The sequence below is a fragment of the Cibotium barometz genome, chromosome 58 (genome assembly GCF_041138505.1).
Source record: "Cibotium barometz isolate CiBa-2024 chromosome 58, ASM4113850v1, whole genome shotgun sequence".
Lineage (NCBI taxonomy): Eukaryota > Viridiplantae > Streptophyta > Polypodiopsida > Cyatheales > Cibotiaceae > Cibotium > Cibotium barometz.
The window spans coordinates 17,200,054-17,222,406 of record NC_141103.1 but is presented as its reverse complement, the minus strand read 5'-3'; the positions used below and the strand labels follow the sequence as shown (position 1 = coordinate 17,222,406).

At 45.0% G+C, this 22,353-nt stretch overlaps 1 protein-coding gene across 1 annotated transcript in view; it reads right to left on the bottom strand.

Moving 5' to 3' along the window:
• Nucleotides 1-22,353, bottom strand: part of LOC147605974 (secretory carrier-associated membrane protein 1-like) — a 46,664-nt gene that overhangs the window by 4,301 nt on the left and 20,010 nt on the right. Inside the window, exons 3-6 of the mRNA XM_086792331.1 lie at nt 14,811-14,876; nt 14,601-14,663; nt 9,835-9,868; nt 9,584-9,706 (exon numbers count right to left, since the gene is read on the bottom strand). Of these exons, the coding sequence (XP_086648457.1) occupies nt 9,584-9,706; nt 9,835-9,868; nt 14,601-14,663; nt 14,811-14,876 (286 nt within the window). The remainder of the gene's footprint in view (nt 1-9,583; nt 9,707-9,834; nt 9,869-14,600; nt 14,664-14,810; nt 14,877-22,353) is intronic.

The following is a 22,353-nucleotide window of genomic DNA, read 5'->3' as shown; positions in this document are numbered from 1 at the left end:
GAAGCTTGTCAAACGCAGCTATGCTCCACTGGCATCCATACACATACACATGTGTGTGCCAGGACCGAGACATAGGAGACCATATTGACAAAGCATTCGAATCTCAAATTGAAAATTGCTTGCAAAATGCTCTTACCAAGTATTGGACGATCAATGTCGAGCTCCACCTCCGTGCGGACGAACTACAGCTTGAATGTGACCGTTTTCCACTTCCGGCTGAAATTAGGGTTTCTGATTTTTAGGGTTTTAAGCAGGTTATATGAGTCCAAAATTGGGCATTTTGGGCTCTTTAGATGCCTATGAGTAAGGGGCACAGCTTGGTATGGTTTCCTCCAAAATTAGGGTTTCTGAAATTAGGGTTTCTGCAGAATTAGGGTTTCTGAAAATTAGGGTTTCAGCAGAATTTGGGGGCGGTAGAATGGTTAGGAGACTCCATATTCATTTAGAAGAGAGAGATAGAGTGAAAAGGTGAGCAACTGGAGGCTTAACTGTGAAAGGAAGAATCTTCAAGCTTTCCATTGGAGCTGGGAGCAAGAGGGAATGAAAATCAGCACTCTCACCAAGCAAAAAGTTAGAGAGAATAACAAAAATAGGCTCTCTTGAAGAGGGGCGCCTATTTCTAGAGAGAGAGTGTAGAGAGAGGTAATTTTCAAAATGAGTAATAGCATGGTGGCAGGTCCTCATACTGCCACCCAGTCCATAACCATCCCTTTTCCACACAAATTTAGTGGGAAGGGTGCCTGGACACTCGCCTAGCCGACCGGAAGGGAATTCTAGTCTATTCTTACTTATAGTTTGTCCGCCCGAGCTTTAATGAAGTGTGGACGCCCAATCTCACTTATAACTTGGGCGGACACACTTATTAAAGTGTGGACCTGCAAAACAAAGAATACATTGCTTTAACTCATAAAAGAGTAAAGTGGTGTACTTACCACCTGTCTACAGTCCACAAACGAGGTCAGAATACAGTTTCACTCGCACGGTTCACAAGAGGGCGTCCCCTACATGTGAACTACACAAACAAATCTTGCATGCAATCAAATAGTTCATGCAAAGACAGGATTTTTAACTTGCAAACATGTTATGCAAGGATGCATTGAACAGTCTCCCTATTCATTTAGCTTGTAGTCCGTGGTACCACACTCTGGATTTGGGCGCAGATACACAATCCCAACCCATATATCCAGCCTACTGGCTCTCGGTGTAGACATAAGTCCCCAACCATAAGATGCCAGTCCATCCTACAGAACTCGTCCATAGGCCTGAAGCGCAGAGAATGCCCAAATAGTGACATCCTCCCCTGCTTCTAAACAGTTGACCGCAACTGAAATGCTTCCAAATATGCTTGGAGGAGCTGCGGATACTCCTGGAAGTATGTTTCATCCATCCATTTTGCATCCATAGGAGAATAGTTCTTGAATTTCACAAGGTAGCGCCTCTGGAGTTTGCCACCTGCAAACTTTCGCTCCTTATGAAACACAATTTGCTCTGGCTGCAATACCTCTTCCAGCTCTTCCACCTCTGGTGGATCTTCCATAACCGGTTCCAAAGGTTCCGGTCCCACATATTTGCGCAAGAGGCTCACATGGAATGCATTATGAATCTTCCAATGATCCGGTAAAGCAAGTCGAAAAGCCACATCATTGATCTTCTTGATCACCTTGAAGGGTCCATAATACCTGGTAGAGAGTTTTGGGCATGCTCTCTCCTTGCCAGACCTCTTCCTGAGTCTAGCTTTCTCAAATTTTAGCAATACCAAGTCATTCTCTTTAATGTCCAATTGCCTTCTATGCTTGTCGGCAGCTTTCTTATGCTTTGCTTGAGAGCGTGCAATGGCTGTCCGAACTTGTGAAAAGGCAATATCAAGGTCCCTGACAAAGTCATCAGCAGCAAATATCTCATCTTTTGTGCGTAAGATAGGTGGCAATACCACTTTGCCATAAATGATCTCAAATGGGGCCTTGCCTGTAGAAGCATGTACCGTATTATTGTATGCAAATTCTACAAGCGGTAGATACTTTTCCCAAGAAGATTTCTGATCTGTCACATAGCATTTAAGCAAATCCAACACAGCTGAATTTGCAGCTTCACTTTGTCCATCCGTTTGAGGATGATAAGCTGAAGAAAAATTCAGCTTTGTGCCCATGTTATCAAAAAGAGCTCTCCAAAAGAGGCTTGTTGTTCGGGGATCCCTGTCTCCCACAATTGATTTGGGCATACCATTCTATGCATGTTTGCATGTCCCGTGTTGCCCTGTACATCATATACCATGTTGACATGCACTTTAGGCTCTTCTGGCTTCTTATTCTTGTTAGGGCATTGTGGAGAGATGTGATCTTTACTACCACATCTAAAGCATTTGCCTTCACGAATGTATTGTACCCTTTGTTGAGGAGTCAAGCCAAAAACACCCTTTTTCTGCCACGGTTTCTTTTCTTTTGCATTTTCAGCTCTTTGAGGGGGCTTTACATCCTTCAAATCTGAATTTTCAGCTTTGTGCATGGCTTTGAAATCTCTTCTAAAGGGCTGTCCACCCTTTTGCACATTAAAACCAGCTTTCTCCTTACCCTTGCCCAAGCTTTGGTCAATTCTAGATTGCACCCATTTGACATTAAGCTCTTCGGAAGCCAAGACCGAGTTTATGAGTTGACGAAGAGTTTGGTTTGGATAGATTTGTAGTCCTCTTTGGAAGATGGGTTGCAATCCTGACTCAAATTTCCTCTTCTTTTCTTCTTCAGTAACGGTCATGAAGGGTAACACTTCCATTAATACCTCCCAAAATTTGGAGACGTAAGAGGTAATGGATTGCCCTTCTTTTTGCTCCAACCTGTCCCACTTCCTGCATATATCCTGAGTAAAATTTGGAGGCAAAAATTGATCATAAAACTTTTGTTTGAATTCAGCCCATGTAGAAATGGTGTTGCCGGAAAGCTTCTCGGCCAACCACCAATGAGCAGCAGTGCCTTTCATGTACATGCCCACATGTCTGAGTTTTGATGATTCTGAAAATTCTCCCTCATGAAAAGCAATTTCAAATTGGGAGATAAAAGATAGAGCTTTGGTAGAATCATATTCTCCATGAAAATACTCAAACTTAACTGTTTTGTCACCTGCAGTAAACTCTTTAGTCTTCTTCTTCTTATGTTGATGCGTTTCCTCTTCATCTCTCTCGATTGGTTGCTTATTTGCTTCATTAGTAGGAACATATCGCTCAATTCCATCATGAGGAGGGGCTGATTTATGAGTCGGTTCCTTGAGAAGACTTTCATGAGCTTTAATAGATGACCTGTGGGGAGGAGAAACATGTGCGGTAGAGGCATGATGAGAGGTAGCAGACGCCTCTTCTCTTTCCTGTCGCACAATAGATTTAAGCTTTGATGTTTCAGCTGCATGTTGATTCATAAGAGGAGGCTTTTTAAACCTAAGCCCTCCTTCCTTTCGAGTAACTACATCACCTTGTCCCATGAGGTAAGAGACAGCCATATCTCTTGGTTGAACCCCCAATTCCATGGCAACATTTTCCAATGCATCATTCACAAAAGGAGAATGCTTTGACACACGAGATACATGCCTTGACTGTGAGTCTTCATGCATATCCTTGAGTTGTTTTTGCATCATACATAATTGCCTTTTGAGGTCTGCAATTTCAGCCTGCATAGCATCATGTGCATCACTCTGTATAGCCTTCTCCTTACCTCGGAATGGCTGTCCCATATATACATGAGTTGCATTTCCTTCCCTTCTAACATAAGATGGCTGTCTGGCATGTGCAATACCATCATGTGACCCAAGAAAAACATTTTCAGCAGTGTATTGTTCATGCATTTGAGTATCATCATGCACATTGTCTCCTCTTGGCTTCACATATGTACTCTTCCTTGGATTTACATCCCGTGAAGTACCTGTTTGGCTCGCCATAATGCTTAAGAATGCTAACAGCTAGTGTAAGCTAGATTAGGACCGTCTTCCACACAGAAAGGAGGAAGATCCTAGGCTCTGATGCCAATGAGTAAGGGGCACAGCTTGGTATGGTTTCCTCCAAAATTAGGGTTTCTGAAATTAGGGTTTCTGCAGAATTAGGGTTTCTGAAAATTAGGGTTTCAGCAGAATTTGGGGGCGGTAGAATGGTTAGGAGACTCCATATTCATTTAGAAGAGAGAGATAGAGTGAAAAGGTGAGCAACTGGAGGCTTAACTGTGAAAGGAAGAATCTTCAAGCTTTCCATTGGAGCTGGGAGCAAGAGGGAATGAAAATCAGCACTCTCACCAAGCAAAAAGTTAGAGAGAATAACAAAAATAGGCTCTCTTGAAGGGGGGCGCCTATTTCTAGAGAGAGAGTGTAGAGAGAGGTAATTTTCAAAATGAGTAATAGCATGGTGGCAGGTCCTCATACTGCCACCCAGTCCATAACCATCCCTTTTCCACACAAATTTAGTGGGAAGGGTGCCTGGACACTCGCCTAGCCGACCGGAAGGGAATTCTAGTCTATTCTTACTTATAGTTTGTCCGCCCGAGCTTTAATGAAGTGTGGACGCCCAATCTCACTTATAACTTGGGCGGACACACTTATTAAAGTGTGGACCTGCAAAACAAAGAATACATTGCTTTAACTCATAAAAGAGTAAAGTGGTGTACTTACCACCTGTCTACAGTCCACAAACGAGGTCAGAATACAGTTTCACTCGCACGGTTCACAAGAGGGCGTCCCCTACATGTGAACTACACAAACAAATCTTGCATGCAATCAAATAGTTCATGCAAAGACAGGATTTTTAACTTGCAAACATGTTATGCAAGGATGCATTGAACAGTCTCCCTATTCATTTAGCTTGTAGTCCGTGGTACCACACTCTGGATTTGGGCGCAGATACACAATCCCAACCCATATATCCAGCCTACTGGCTCTCGGTGTAGACATAAGTCCCCAACCATAAGATGCCAGTCCATCCTACAGAACTCGTCCATAGGCCTGAAGCGCAGAGAATGCCCAAATAGTGACAGCGGAAGATAGCAAGGGCCTTGACTTTTTGACTGAAAAAAGTAACAATTTGAGTGGCTTGTGTCACCACAGTCTTCACCCACTCTAACTTGCCTATGTCCTCCATAAGCAAGTCAAGGCAGTGAGAGGCACAAGGAGTCCATACTATGGACTTAAACTCCTCCTCAAGCAAGCGGCCCATCTTGAGGCAATTGAACGCATTGTCCATAACCACTTGAACCACATTTTCGGGGCCAACCTACAAGGATGATGGATGCATGAAAAAGGAAAATAAATAAGACTTGAAAGTTGAGAAAGGCATAGGCTAAACTTTCAAGCTTTAAACTCAAAAATTAAAATTGTATCTCACCTCGATTATGGCTTGTCGAATGTGGCGATAGATGAAATCGCCCAAGGTTTTCTTCCCCGCCTTTCCGACATCCACAGCCCGCAAGAAGTGCAGGATGCCCCTCTTCTTTCTATCGGTCCATCCGTCGGAGAGGATGAAACACCCATACTTCACCCATCCCGCTCGGACGGGCTTGAGGAACTTGTTGATTCTCTCCTTTTCTTCATCAAGTACCTTCGTGCGCATGTCATTGTGGGTGATACCATGCCAAGGACCATGGTAGGGTCCTACTTCGGCAATCGCCCTCACCATCCTTTGCCATTGAGGAGTTTTAAGGACACGAAATGTGAGATTGCACTCAATGACCATGCGTGCAATCTCCACATTTGCGTCTTGTTGCTCTGCTCAGACCCAAGAGAGAGAGGCCACATTTGCTCCAATGGAGCCTCCAAGTGTGGCTTGTCTCTTGTGTAGAACAACCTCAAACTCACTTGGTCTCTTTGATGAGGGATTGGAGTTGGTAAAGGGGAAGAAGGATACGGAGAAGGATGAGGAGAATGTATCCCTTACCGGCGGGATGACTTTGTCTTGAGCGGCGGAAACAACGGGGGGGACTCTTCAACTATCACTTGCTTTGCCAAGCAATAAGTACTTGTTCACAATGCCATCGGAAATGTCTTGAGGGATCATCTTGCAAGGTGCAATTTGCCCCCCCATCTTGGAGAGATGTGCAAGAAGCCTAGTGGCACTACCAGTGTAGGCCTTGCCACAATACTTGCAAGTCCACTTCCATGCCCCTAACTTCCCCTCGTTCTTCTCATGGGTAATGGCATGCTAAGTAAAGGCTTGCTTTTCTCTCATGGTGAGAGAAGAGAGAAGGATCTCAGGAGAAGAAAAGAGAGAGGGAGGGAGAGGCTTGAGGAAGAGGGAGAGGGAGGGAGAGGGAGGGAGAGGGGGAGGCTTGAGGAAGACTCAAGAGGGAGAGGCTTGAAAGTTGAGGAAGAGGGAGAGGCTTGAGCCTTGAGGAAGAGAGAGAGAGCCTAGAGGGGACTCAAGGGAGAGAATAGACTTGAGCAATGAGCACTTGTGAGGATAGGGTTGGGGGAGGGCCTATTATATAGATAATAGGGATAGGCTCAAGGCTCAAGCAAAGGCAAGTTGGCAACCAAAGGACCAAGGCAAGCAAGCAAAAGCTAAGCAATGAACAGCCCCAAAAAATGCCCAACAAACGGCTCTCCAAACGGTCAAAAACGGCAAACAAAACGGTCAAAAAATGGCCAAAAAAAAATGGGCATTAAAAAAATGTTCGCCTGAGATCCGTATCGAACCGCTAGCGCACCGTCCGTTTCAAACCGTACCAAACCATCCGTATCGAACTTAGGGAGCAGTGCGCGAACCAGGCAAAACTATGTTCGTTGGTAAGAGCCCCTTTGGTGCACTAGTTTTGCTCCTGAAAAAGAAAGATGAGTCAATGCGACTTTGCATTGATTATCATGCCCTCAACAAACTCACTATCAAGAATAAATACCCTCTTCCTCATATTGATAAATTATTTTATCGGTTGCTTAATGTATGCCAAAGTATTTTTGAAGATTGATTTAAAGTCCAAATATCGTCAAATCCGTATTCGTGAAGGTGATGAGCACAAGACTGCTTCCGCACGAAGTATGGACATTACGAAGTATTTGGTCATGTCTTTTGGGTTAACCAATGCCCCCACAACTTTTATGAGGCTCTCTATAGATGGGAGTTTGTCCACCATCCACAGTCCCGTACAATAGGAGTCACTAGAGGCTCGGGAGGAGTGGCCATACTCTACAGGGAGGAGCTACAGCATGTGATACAAATGATCAGATGGGATGAGGATGCACGGTTCATATGGGTGAGGATCAATACACAAAGAGCCTGTGACATCCAACTTGCGGTGTGCTACTTTGCACCATCTACATCCAAATATGCCACCAGTGGGGAGTTCCCCATACCTCCCACTATACGATGATATTATGAGATTCTCAAAACTAGGGGATATCCTCCTTGCTAGAGACTTCAATGCCCATACTACCAGTGCACAGGCACCCCTCTCCTGCAGTCTGTGCGAGACATAGTGACCTGCACAGACTACATGGAGTACTTTCTCGCCCTTGGTGGGGCTCATGGACTAGTCATTTACAATGGCCTAGCTCGGTGGCCGGGTTCCAGCTCCTTCACCTGCTACCCCTTCAAACATGGAGCCAATACAATGGACTACTTGATGGGATCTCTCTCCTTGATACCACTCATTTCAAACTTCACCATCTCACCCCACCCCATTTGTGTGGCAAGTGATCATGCCTACTTAGCCTTCTCCCTCACATGCCAGTACACCATTCATCCACCTACCTTACCACGTCATCACCACCCGAAATACCACTTCACCAGGGAGACCTCCTCGGTCTACTCTAATCACATCTTCTGCATCATCTCCGACCTTGACCCACACATCCCACTTAATGAGCTTACTACACAGCTTGCAGCCTCCCTTCACACATCCGCCCCAGCCGCATTTCCACACACCAGAGCCACTCCCCAACCACCAGATGGGACTGTTCCACAGAACAATTGGTATGATGAGGAATGACAAAAGACCCATGCTCTCTACAACAAGAGATTGCTCTAAGCTCCACCACTCACCAGCGTGCACGAGTGACCTTCCGGTGCCTCACGCGGAGGAAGAAGTGTGCCTATCTAGCCACACTTGAGCAACAGCTATATCAGTTGTTTTTGGGACGGGACTCTAATAGGAGAGGTATATGATGGGTGGAAGCCGATGGAGAGACCACTAGTGATGATGATCTCACACATGATCAGGAGTAAGCCTTCAGTGCCACATGAGATTTTGCGAGCAGAGATAGGGTCATGATAGAGGCTCTTTTCCAAAACATACTAGCACAGATTATGGGAGCTCCCACTAGATAGATACATACATGGATACAGATCTCTCATTCGGGGTGCAGTGTGCAATTGGCAAGATCTGCACCTCATCCCACCAGTTGAGAGTGGAGACAGCCAGATATGGACCGAGAGCAGCAACACCAGAGGACAAGACATGTCAGCTTTGCCATACAAAGGCTCATTATATATGCAGATGCCCAGTATACTATGACATCAGGGGGAGGTTCCACTGCCTCTTCCGAGAGGGATTTGGACCACTCTCTAGGATCATGCACTTTCTAGACCAGAGATGCCTACGGCTCTTTCTTTTGGAGCTCCGCACACACCAGGAATCCCTACTATGACCCAGATCAGCAACACCCACCCGAGGACCAACACAGAGAACTCTCACTGACTTCTTCCATACCAAAGCCCTTAGAGCAAATCCACCCACTCCCCCCAACCTCCAGGTTGGTGCAAGAGCCCAACCGAGAGAAGTGACATTAGACAGAGCCAACGAGCTACGCAGAGCCCAACACCCCCGACATAGTTGCCGCTGCCCACACTCACGTCACCTCAAGAGGATCAAAGCCATCATTTCCCACCACCGTAGGACTTTCTCCCGCCCTGTCAGCCTCACTACACTAGGTACCATGTTGCAACGCCCTATGCGAGATATCCTTGGCTGATGCTAGAGCTTGAGGCTCTTTGTTTTTTCACGTATATTTTCTTTTAGTTTTACTTTCAGTACCTGATTATGTATTCCATGGACATGATGTAACATTTTGGTCTCATAGGTCATTTTGGCCTTTTGAAGACGTTAATACAACTCTCTCTCTCTCTCTTCCAAAAAAAAACAAAAACAAAACTCCAGGAAAAACAAGTATTTCCTCACTTCAAAATTTGAATATATTTTCACAACACAGTGGTACTCAGTTTCATATCGTACTTCAGTTCTATAATTGCTTTCTCTTCTAATATAATCCAATGTCTCTTTTTACAATCTATTATTTATTAGTAGAGCAGTGGGTGAGGGAGAGTGGGATTCGAACCCAAGACATGGCCTTGGAAACCACAAGCTCTACCACTCCAATACGCGCTGATTTGTCAACTCTAGTTAGAAAAAAGGTGTACATAGTTTTACAAGCGACTGCATTAGAAGCCATTAATAGATGTGCCTTTTTAGAAAGTGCATGTGCACCTTACTTTTAGCCTGTATGAAGCTGGCGGCTGGCCTTGACTTTTTCACATCGTACCAGGAATATTCCTTCCTTTTAATGGATTAAACCATTAAATTCATCATACCATAAATAATCTCAAAGAAAAGGAAAGTGGATAACAACTTACCTAACCAGCTGGCAAATGCAAAGTACTGTATACGCTGAAGATGAACAGGAATTTCCCTTGCTATATCATGATGAATAATAGGAAAAAAGGGTGGCCAATTTCTTTCCTCAATGACAATTCCAGCTGCACGTTTAGTTTTAGTTTTAGTTGAACCGAAAACAAGTAAAATTCTAATCAATATGATGATAGTGACAAACTGTTCAAGCAGAACATTTGAATGACTCTCAAGCTTTTCCAAATGCATGCCTTACCTTTAACAGCTGCATCCTCTCTCCTCTTCAGCTCCTGAAAGAGACAAGAAAAATTGTTTTTCAATGATTCTTCAAATGATTGAGAGCTACTTTTACACTCACAATCTCATCCTATCCTGCATGCTTAAAAATTAGATGTTGACCTTTCTCACTAAAGTTTCGCTGCAATAAAAGATAATAATTGATAGCTACTTTTACAATTCAAGCCACAGCTCTCAAAACATGTGCTGGTCACTGGAAACCCTTGCTTGCTGCTCTCTTGAGAAAAAAAAAATGGAAGGCCAAGAGACACATAACCCCACTGGAGTTTCCGAGAGCTAGAGAACATAATGAGCCCTGACCTATAAAGGGACAAGTTTGTGTACAACCAAGTAGGGATTGTTGGATAAATCCTCGTTGGTTATAAAACTCACTCATGGGATCATTTATACTTTGGGCTCCCATACTAGCTTAGACTATTAGCTTTAGTGTAAATCCTTTTACTTCTGCTGTGAACCCAACTTACAGTTGGGTCTAGGAATTCATCTTTGGGGTCTCACTTTGTATCTTGTCTTTGTAGCTGCTACTGAACTTTCTCTCCTCTCTTTCTCTGAAAAGTGGAATTAGAGCCACCCCAACCTTGTGCCTGTGAAACCTCTAAGCTGCTAGAGAAGGTTGTCATCTCTTTGCTGAGAGGGAACCCCTTTTATTGTGAGCAAATCAGTCCATACAACTTCGAACAGCTAACCCTAGCTGCACAGCGGTTTTAAAACAACAACAATAGGACAACCTCTGCAAAAACAACAAACCCTAGAGGTCGAGAAGCTTTAAAAAAACAAAAAACAGCAGCAACTCAGTGAAAACAGCAAACCCTATCTGTCCAGGAACTTCCAAACAGTTAAATAAAGCGGCAACTCAAGAAAAAATATGAACCCTAGCAATTCTGGTGTTTCAAACTTTCAAAGCACTAGCAGCAACTCAACAAAACAACTAAACCTAACCAACAAAAGCATTTTTTTTAAGAATCAATTATTTCAATAAGTATAAGCTATATTCGCAAAGTCAATGAAAACACTCCATTCTCAACATCTTCCCTCAAGATTCAAACCCTAATTGCAGTACACAATCCAAGGCGGTTCAAATTAAGATTTTTCAACGTAAGGTGGGACCTTGAAGAATTTGGAAGCATTTAATGAATTGTAAGGTCTTTCTTTTTCTCTCACCTTTGTGTTTTTTTGCACTTGAGGCAAGTGAGGCTATGGGAGTCAAATCTAAGCGGCATGCTAGGCAACATGCTCAGCAACAACATTCTTTGTACTCCCGCAATCAAACAAGACTACCAACTAGATTGCGACTACGACTGGGTGGCATTCGAGAACGATTTTCTTCAGCTCACAGCAGATGGTTTTGTGATCAGACCCAGTTACATGGATGTACACTTGTCTCATGCAGTACGATGTGCTATTGGTCAGATTCGCACCACCTCACACTAGCTTGAGATTGAGATTGGCCGATATAGAGGTATACCAGCTAAGGCCAGAATATGTCGAGTATGCCATGGGGAGCCAGAGACAGAGCTGCATTATATATGCCATTGTACTGCATACTATGAGATACGTGGTCGTTTCCATTGTTTATTCAGAGAGGGTTTTGGACCACTTTCCAGAGTCATGGGGTACCAGGACCAGAGGTATTTGGGATTGTTCTTGCTTGAGCTGCGGAGATATAGAGATAGCCTGCTTAGGCCAACAGAGAGCCAGACTCAGAGGCACATTACAGACTTCTTTAGTCCAACCATCACTGCGCCAGATGGACCACAGCAGCAGCAGGACATGGATACCGCCCACACCAGCGGTACACTGATTGCTCGTGCGATTGAGCTTGGGTGGTCCAGATGCCCACGACTACGGAGGAGAGCATCCCAACATAGACGGAGGTTGCAGCGGCGGATTCGGATTATTCTTGCGAGACATGCGGGGCACCCAGTCAGGGTGCTGACCACAGAGGATATTGAGGAGATCCGCAAGCGTCCGATGCGGCACATATTATGAGATGGAGGCACCTCCATAGTGTACCCCCCCCGTCCCACATGATATTGTATCCCCTCATTGTACTCCACTCACCTCCATAGCGTACCCCCCCTCACTATATTCACACCCTATAAGGGTTTCTGTTTACCTTCCAGTTCCAGTTTCATTTTCTAGGTGCCAGTAGCAGAGTCACACGGGGACGCGGGGACGGCCCTTAGGGACGCGGGACGCGGGACGCGGGGACGGGGACGGCCGGGGACGGGGGGGGACGCGCAGGGGACGCCGTGCAGAATGGGGACGCATACAGTCGTCCCGGGGACGCGTTCCCGAAACGCGGGACGGGTAGGGGACGCAGACAGGGGACGCAGACAGGGGTCATAAACGGTCAGAAAACGGCCAAAAACGGCCAGAAACGGGCAAATTTCCAGCTATAAAAGAAGGCACACTTTAGGACTTTTCTCCACGCTCAAGTTTGAAGCTTCAAGCCTCATTGCTCAAGCCTCATTGCTCAAGCCTCAAGCTTCCAAAGTTCCAAGTTCCATTGTCCAAGCCTCAAGGCCCAAGTGGCAAGTTAGCCCTCTCTCTCTCTCTATACTATCTACATTGTGCCAACTTCCAAGCCATCTCTCTCTCTCTCTCTCTCTCTCTCTCTCTCTCTCTCTCTCTCTCTCTCTCCAAGTTCCATGATCCATCCCTCTTGAGACTTGCAAGCCTCAAGAGTCAAGCGGCAACTTGCAACTCTCTATTGCACCCTTCTTCCCTCTCTCTCACACTATCATCATTCATGGCATCTCAAGGTGAAGGCGCCGCCGCCACATCTTCCGTTGCGGGCTCTTCACGAAGGAGGCCGGCGGTGCACACATGGTCATGGTGGGATGAGGTCCACTACACTAGTCGTGGAGTGGGCGGTGGTTCAAGCCTCAAGGGCATGGAATTGCATGATCTATTGTGATCTATCATCTATGATCGATCTAGTATCTCTATTTTGTACCCACTCTTTTTTGTAACCCTCACTGCCCATGAGGCATGTACTTATCTCTTTGTATCTATCAGACTATCAATCACATAATCAGTGTGCCATCGATGTTTTATTAGCGCATTTTGCTCAAAATGACTCTTGTTTTTTTGTCTATTCGGTGTAAAATTTTGTTCAAAGTGTCTCTCTATATGTATGTCATGCATACAACTCCTAAATTGCTTTTAAAAAAGAGGTTTTTTTTTTGCCGTTCCCGACCCCGTCCCCGGGACGGCACTTCCCCGTCCCCGTCCCCGTCCCCCGTCCCCGTCCCCCGTCCCCATGTGACTCTGGCCAGTAGTATCATCTTTATTTTTCATTTTCTGGTTTTTTATCCAGACATTGTATCAGATCCACCATGATGTAACTTTTTGGTCTCATAGGTCATTATGGCCTTTTGAAGACGTTATTAACATTTCATTTCTCTCTCTCTCTCCCTCTCTCACGTGCACGCTCGCGCTCGCGCTCACCTAGAATCCACAAGGTTCCATCATGCAAGCAACCATGGAAATAGACCTACTTCTTTCTTGTAGATCAAACATAGATATGGTGACTAAGAGAAATACTTGAGTCCAACGCAAACTTGAAAAGCAATAGAACGACAGGCAATCTTCTATTCCTACGTCCGCGTTTAGGATTGCTCTGATGCCAACGGTAAGATTCACTAGGATATCCTCAAACACAAACAACCAGATTAGTACCAAGTAGAAGGGGTGCAAGCTAGCTCACCACCCAACCGTAGATTCCATCCGAAATCACCCCCGAGCCGGGCTAAGGATCCAAACCCACGAACCATGCCAATCAGCACTCGCATACCACCAACGCCTGCCTACTACGGCCTTCGGCATGGCCGTCTGTGATCCGTCGAATCCAATCATGTTCTCGACAGTAATCCTAGTCCATCACAGACTGTCCAAGGAAGGGATGTCCAAGGAAGGGATTCGTATGGATCTTGATAAAGTTGAAGCTATATTGAGATGGAAAGCCCCGTTCAATAACTCTTAGTGAATAGTAATAACCCAAGTCTCACTTATATAGCGGCTTCTGCTGCTATAAACAACTATCCGGTCAATATACTTGGTATTATTAACCATGAGCCTTAGCGGCATGTACCAGCTTGCTTTCCCTAATCCCAAGGCTCCCCTAACCCTGTCGGATTAGGCCACTAACCTCGAGGATTCGCATTAGATACGTAACAGACCGGCACAATCTCTTGGCGAGTGGGTAACCTTCTAACGGCTTCCACCCGAGGACTAGGAGAGGAGCCTCGCGGATCTAAGGTAGACAGAATTATCAACTCTTCCATTCCTCCGGAGTGGCTTACACCAACCCAGCCCCCTAAGTGGCTACGGGTTTTTACTACGCATGATATCTCAGTTGCAGTCCATGAGATGGAGGCACCCTCATGACCTTTTCTATTGGACCACAACACAGATCGAGCTGATCCCCCCACCCCAAAAAACCGAGGACCTCAGTAGCTGCATTTTACAAAGAGAGAGAGAGAGTGATCGGGTTTCATGACCTCAGGTGGCATGTCACCTTAGGTCATGCCTGCCTGGAGGGTTTGATACCCATATTCAGGAACCTATCGTGTGATACTGAAGGGTGTATACAGCGGTTGCATGTGTGTGAGAGTAGGAAGCACAGTTACAATCTGACAAAAATACAGGTGATTAAATTCTTGTAATTTTTGCCCTCCTTATGGAAACCATACAAAGCTTGGTCATAGTTGAAGTACACACCTGCTCTCTTCGTCTAAGTTCAGCCTCCTTAGCTTCAAGTTCTCTCTCTTTTCTGTTTAAATCCTGGAAAATAGAGAAAACCCACAACATTAAGTTAATAAAATAATAACCTAACAACAATTTCAAGGTAACATACCAAATACAGAAATGCACATATCTGGCGCTAGCTGCACACATGTACATAACGTGAAAAAAAAAAATCAAAACTACCTTCCCATTTCCAAGAGGTATATTGACTGTTACATCACGGTCCGATTGAGATACACTGCCTGCATGCTGATGTGCACCATCAAAATGATATGAGGTTCAGAGACACACAATTGAGGCATACATAAAAGACAAGCTCAAAGGCATATACACATCATCAATAACACTACATAAAAACACCAAAAACCCTTAACACACAATTTAGCATACATAAAAGACAACTCAGCATGCAAAGGCATATACACATCATCAATAACATTATATAAAAACACCAAAAACCTTTACTAAGCATCCAATAAAAATACTTTCAATACGAAACCAAATGGATGGTTTTGGGGTTCAACGTCTTCACAATTTGGGCCATATTTGAGGAAGCTAAGCATGGAGAAGAAAAATTATATTGTTGCTTTGTGAACTTTCTCGACACGGTGCACACAAGCCAGATTGATTGGTCAATTGAGACAATTAGGGGTTGCAAGATGAGGTCATTTGGGCCAAAATCACACTATATGGGCAGGTCACTGGTCGTGTACGCACAGAGCTGGGACTTTCACAGGCATGTGGAGCATGATTGGGGTAAAGCCAGGCTCTCATCATCTTCCACCCTTTTTGGTATGAGTTAGAACATTTCATTGATAGACTTGGTGGTAAAAACTCCACTTTAGCTAGAGACAGTAGTCTCTGTTCTATGCAGATGATGTAGCGCTACAGACACACAGAGCAGAAGGATTGCCAAGAAACTTTGAAGCACTACACTCTTTCTGCAAGGAACGGAACTTGCAGAGAACCTCCAAGTAGTAATACAGCAAGCCAAGGGCAACAAGAAAACAGGTCGACCAGCCAAGAGGAATTCCCAAACAGCTTCAAATCAGGTCATATAATACTCAGGTAGCTTCAAACTGGTTGGGCAGCCTCCGTACATTTCAAGCAGTGGCACACAGGCATAGTTGCAATGAAACGTGTGTCATGTGCACGCTAAGGGAGGGCAGATTGACAAGCTAGAGTATGATATGTTGTGGGTGGACATGTGCTTTTTGGTCCCCTATTGATAGTGTGCTTTTTGGGTGTTCCTTCCCTATTTATTGGGGGGAGGGGCACACACCGACGGATGGAGCACAGGAGTGCAGAGCGCATGGAGTAGGAGCACCATCGCGCAGGAGGCCATCGTCCTGGGGGGACAACCCCAGGTGATAGAGTACACCGGATGAGGACGATGGCAGGGCACTCATGAGAGCATGACGCTCTAGCTCGTGGCTCGGTGGGGACGGCCAAGTTTGTGAGCCTTACTCACGGCTGTCATGGTTGGGTAGCGAGTATGCCTGCACCTAGATATGTTTCTTCCGCTCTGCCCTCCAGGGTTTGGGTTTGTTGCTTTGTCTTACTTTTTGTTGGGTTTTATGCTGTGTATGCAGTGCTAGTGATCATCAGTAGGTTACTGGGGCACTTTTTACTTCAGTTAGTGGAGGTTTTTTCCCCCAGTTTAGTTCAGTTTCACTTATATGCAGTTTATAAGTGTTTTGGTCCACCCGGCACATTTATGGCCGGACATGTGATACACTTATCCTTTAGGGTCACTATCATGTGGCAAATGTACTTCACTTTTTGATATTTGAGGCATACTAAAGTCGTGTTCACTCTTCTCTTGGTTTCCACGCTTGCTTGAACTTGTGTAAACCCTAACCCTAACCCTCCATTGTCTTCAATTGGTATCAGAGCATGAAGCTCTGCATTGCCCTGCCCGTACACTTGTTGCTGCTGCCCGTACAGCATCCGTACATCCAGTCAAGCGCCGCCTACAACTTCTGCACCTGGTCGCCTTCAGTCGGGTACTGCACGTCACCTTCAGTCGGGTACTGCACGTCGCCTTCAATCGGGTACTACAACAGGCGTCGCACGTCGCCTTCAATCGGGTACTACAACAGGCGTCGCCTACAGTTACGTACGTGTACCAGCCCCGTACAGTAAGCTCCGCCAGCAAATCGCCACCTGCAGCCTGTCGTACTTGTTCGCTGCTGTCAGCATCAGTACCAGCTCTTGTCAACGCTGGTCGCATTGAGTACTCAGTCGACTTGCTTCCGTACAGTCAGCGCTAATCGTCACCTGCACAGAGAAACGTGCAGCTTTAAGTGCTGTGTACCTGGCGACTGCACCTGGCGACTGTACAAACACTGCGCATTCTGTACCTGACGTGTACCTGCTCGCCCAACACAGAACTGTACCTGCCCGTACAGTAAGCGCTACCTGCACAGTACTTCCACCTACATCAGCCTGTGAAGTACAGTCATTTGTACTTGCACTTTGGAGATCAGTACCTGCAGAAATACCACAACCTACACAGTCATTCAGTGGTAAGCATTAAAATTCAGTTTTTGGGCATTTTTATTTTCTCTGTGAAAAATATACAGGCACAACAGGCAGATTTTCTAGCAAGGAAATATACAGGTTTTTTGCACAGTTTGGGTGCAGCAAATTTGGGCATTTTTGGGGCATTTTGGCATTGTGTACGCCATTTGCTGCTCTACTCAGTCATTGGTGCATTGAGCTGCACATTCAGAGGATTGAGAGTGCAGGCAGATTTGGGTGAACTGTATTCAGTGGAGTACAGTTATTATCAGGGTTTCTACTATTGGGTTTTTTGGTAAACAGGTACAACATTGTGCGTAAAGCATAATGGCAAATCAACAGCAAAGTGATGTATTCACATATTTGTCTAAGGAAGACAAATTGGATGGCACGAACTACTCCTTGTGGAGTTTTATGCTGAAAAATGTGCTTGTGGCAAAAGGTCTTTGGGATTTTGTTAGTGGTGATGAACCACGTCCAAGTCCATTGGCTCCAGAGACTCCTCCCCAAGGGGGTGCTCGTGGACGAGGACAACAGGTACAGGCTCCAGGACAGCCATTGCCTGTTCAGAGAACAAATGCTCAAAAGACATGGGATGCCAGGGATGCACAAGCTTGTCACTCATTGCATTGTCAGTTCAGAGGTCCATTATACCTCATATTCGTTCAGCTGGCTCTTCACAGAATGCATGGGTGACTTTGGAGCAGATGTATGCTGCTCGTAATGAGGCTAGGATCTCATTTTTGAAAAGAGAGCTGGAAAATCAGAAGATGAATGAAGGAGATGATATGTCTAGCCACTTAAACAAGCTGCAGGATTTGAGAGAGCAACTCATCAATGTGGATGAGATTATTCCTGAGACACAGCTTGTGTCCACCATCTTACACTCTTTGCCAAGATCTTACTTGGCTTTCCATACCTCTTTGAACCTCAGCATGAGGAATGCTGTTGAACCCCTCAAGTATCAAGAACTTGTTGCTCTCTTACTACAAGAGGAGCAAATGAGGAAGAATATGAATATGAACACAAATGCTGAACAAGCATTTACTACAGGTCAAAAGGGGAAAGGAAAATCTCAGCCAAAGAGTGCAAATCAAAATTCAGGTGATGGTGGTTCTTCACAGGATACCAAGAAAAGTGATGGACAGCCCAAGAAGAAGGGCAAATGTCATTACTGTAAGAAGCCAGGTCACTACATCACTGAATGTAGGAAGAGGATTGCCAAAGAGAAGGCAAAGGAAGCTGGGATGTCTGTTAATGATGCTTCTAAAGCTCCTCCAGAGACTGCTTCTTTTGTTGAGGACAGGGATTACTGTTTTTATACATGCAGCTATGATGCCTCATGGTCTTCACAGGCACTCAGTTTGACAGAGCATGCATGTACTTGGTATTTTGATAGTGGTGCCTCAAAGCATATCACATCTCGCAGGGATTTGTTTAGTCATGTTGGCCCTGCCCCTGTTGGCAAAACTGTTCAGTGTGCCAACAATGCTTCATATCCAGTTCGTGGCATTGGGGAGATTCAGCTCACAGCCATTGATGGCTCCATTCTCCGCCTTACAGATGCCTTATATGTACCAGGGATAAAGAAGAATTTGTTGTCCATTTCTTCTTTAGCACATTGTGGAATGCAAGTCCACTTTGATGATGATAAATGCATGGTCAGAGACAAAGCTAATGCCTTGACCTTGATGCTTACTGGTACACTATGTCATGGACTTTATCAGTTGGATGCATTTCAGCCAGTGGATCAGTCTGCTTATCATGCATTCACTCTTACTCCAGCTATGGTTGATGCGGAGTTATGACATGCGCGCATGGGGCATGTAAATTTTGGTAGTCTTATGCTTATGCAGCGACATAATATGTTTACAGATCTACCTCTCATGGAGAAGCCTCCAGATCACATTTGTGAAGGATGTATTTTGGGAAAATTGCACAGGTTTTCCTTCCCACGTGATCAGGCTCTAAGAGCAACTGCAAAGTTGCAACTTATACACAGTGATCTTTGTGGTCCCATGCAGACGAAGTCATTAGGTGGTTGCTTTTATTTTGCAACATTTATTGATGACTTCTCTCGTATATGCTGGGTCTATCCTTTGACACAGAAATCACAGGTATATGATGCATTTTTGGCCTTTGTAGCACTTGCTGAGACAGAGTCAGGATGCAAGGTGAAGACTCTCCGTTCTGACCGAGGGGGGGAATATATGTCACATGTGCTGAATTCCTTTCTTGGGAGTAGAGGTATAAAACATCAGTATACTACTCCTTACACTCCACAGCAGAATGGGGTTGCAGAAAGGAAGAATCGGTCACTCATGGAGATGGCCAGATGTATGCTAAAGGCAAAAAGACTACCACATATCTTTTGGGTGGAAGTAGTAATGTGTGCTTGTCATATTTTGAATCGATGTCCCACAAAGGCATTGGTTTCTATTACTCCTTTTGAGGCTTGGCATGGCCGCAAGCCTTCTGTATCGCATTTTCGTATCTTTGGGTGTCTTGCATATGCACACATACCCAAAGAGTTGAGGAGGAAGCTGGATGATAAAGCCACAAAATGCATTTTTGTTGGGTATAGCCGTGAGAGCAAGGGCTACAGGTTATATGACCCACTATCCAGGAAGATATTCATCAGTCGGGATGTGATTTTTGATGAAAAATCAGAAATATCCATGGCTGGTTATGAGGCAAATCAGGCTGAAAATGATGTGTTTGAAGGTCTACTACCCATGGAGTTTCATTCCACAGTTGGTGATCCAACTCATAAGGGTACTGGACAGCCAGCAAATGATGTAGGTGGTGCAGAAATTCAGCAGCCAAATGAGCCAGAAGCTGAACCAAATATGGGACAGCAGGCACCACAGGTCAGACATATACCTAGATGGTATTTGAGGACATTACAGGACAGCCATTTAGAGGGTCCTCTTGCTGGTCGTACTCGTAGGGAGACAAGGACCAATGAGCATGCACACATCATGGATTTGAATCTGGTTATGGCAGCCAGTTTACAGGATGATGATGAGCCTGATTCATTTGTGGATGCACGAGATAATGTGCATTGGAACAAAGCCATGCAGGATGAGATTGATTCTATTAAAAAGAATCAAACATGGGATTTGGTTGATCTGCCCAAAGGCAAGAAAGCCATTGGTACTAAATGGTTGTCTATAAGTTGAAAAGACATGCAGATGGATCCATTGACAGGTACAAAGCCCGTCTAGTTGCAAAGGGCTATGCACAGAAGAAGGGCATTGATTATGAGGAGACATTTGCTCCTACATCCCGTATGTCGACACTTAGGTGTGTCATTGCATTGGCTGCACATCGTGGTTGGGTTGTTCACCAGTTGGACATAAAGACTGCATTCCTACATGGGGACCTCGAAGGCCTTGTATGGTTTGAAACAAGCTCCACGAGCTTGGTATGCAAAAATAGATGCTTTTCTACTCACTCAGGGATTTGTGAACAGTCCATCAGAGGCCACTCTGTATGTAAAGAAAGAAGAGACAGATCTGCTGGTCATCAGTCTTTATGTGGATGATCTCTTGCTCATGGGATCAAATGATGACAAAATTGCAGCTTTTAAGGAGATACTGCAACAGACATTTGACATGTCTGACTTGGGCCTTGTACATTACTATTTGGGCATACAGTCATTGGGTTGTTGCAATCACGCTATGTTGCTAAACTTCTGGAGAAGTTAAAATTTCAGGATTGCAAACCTATTAGTACTCCTATGGAGCCTGGGATGAAACTGTCACTACAAGATGACAGTGTTTCCTTTGATGCCACTACATATGCTCAGGCTGTTGGGTGCCTCATTTACTTGTGTGATACAAGGCCAGATATTCAGTATTCAGTCTCTCAGTTGAGCAGATTCATGCACAGCCCACGGTTGTCACATTGGCAAGCTGTGAAGCGTGTATTCCGTTATTTGCAGGGTACCTTGTCTCTTGGGTTGCTTTATCCTGAGGGGGGTGACATGCAGTTACACGCTTACAGTGATTCAGATTGGGCTGGTGATTTTGATACCAGACATTCCACTAGTGGAAATTGTTTCTTTCTTGGCTCTTCATGCATTTCTTGGCTAAGCAAGAAACAGACCACAGTGGCCACTTCGTCTTGTGAGGCAGAGTACAGAGCAGCCTACACTACTACTGTTGAGTGTGTTTGGCTCCGTCGTCTCATGACTGATATGGATATTTCAGTGGAGGAGCCTACACCTATCTATACTGATAGTCAGAGTGCCATTGCTGTGGCCAGGAATCCTGTGTTTCATGCTCGCACGAAACACATTGAGATTCACTATCATTTTGTTCGGGAGAGACTCCAGGCAGGAGATATCAGTCTGATCTACTGTCCTACAGATCAGAATGTGGCAGACATCTTCACCAAGGCATTACCACGTCCGAAATTTGAAGCATTCCGCAATGCTTTGAATTTGTTTCCTTTTGGTGGATGATGTACAGTGATCACATATCACTCTAGGGGGGTTTGTTGGGTTTTATGCTGTGTATGCACCCAGAGGAGTGCTAGTGATCATCAGTAGGTTACTGGGGCACTTTTTACTTCAGTTAGTGGAGGTTTTTTCCCCCAGTTTAGTTCAGTTTCACTTATATGCAGTTTATAAGTGTTTTGGTCCACCCGGCACATTTACTGCCGGACATGTGAACACTTATCCTTTAGGGTCACTATCATGTGGCAAATGTACTTCACTTTTTGATATTTGAGGCATACTAAAGTCGTGTTCACTCTTCTCTTGGTTTCCACGCTTGCTTGAACCTGTGTAAACCCTAACCCTAACCCTCCATTGTCTTCACTTTCCATGGCTGTTTTGCAAGTTTCCTTCTCGAAGAGATCTCGGGATTTGACAGTGGTATCAGAGCCTCTCCGGGAGGAAGATGCGAGCGGGACACCTTCGGGTGAGTTCTTTCTATGTTTCCTGCAGCGTACATGTGTAGGTTATTGCAAGATGAAGAGAGAGAGAGAGAGAGAGAGAGAGAGAGAGAGAGAAAGCTGGTGGGTGTGCAAGAAAAAACACCATGGATGCACATGGTTTTTATACCATGATTGCTGTGAGAAAAAGCGCCATGTTTGTATGCCCGTGATGGCTGCATGTAGAGCGCCTCAGGATTCGTGTGATTTGGGCTGTCTTCGTTTTTCTGCTGCGTTGCTTTTGCTCGTGTAAACTTGCCCA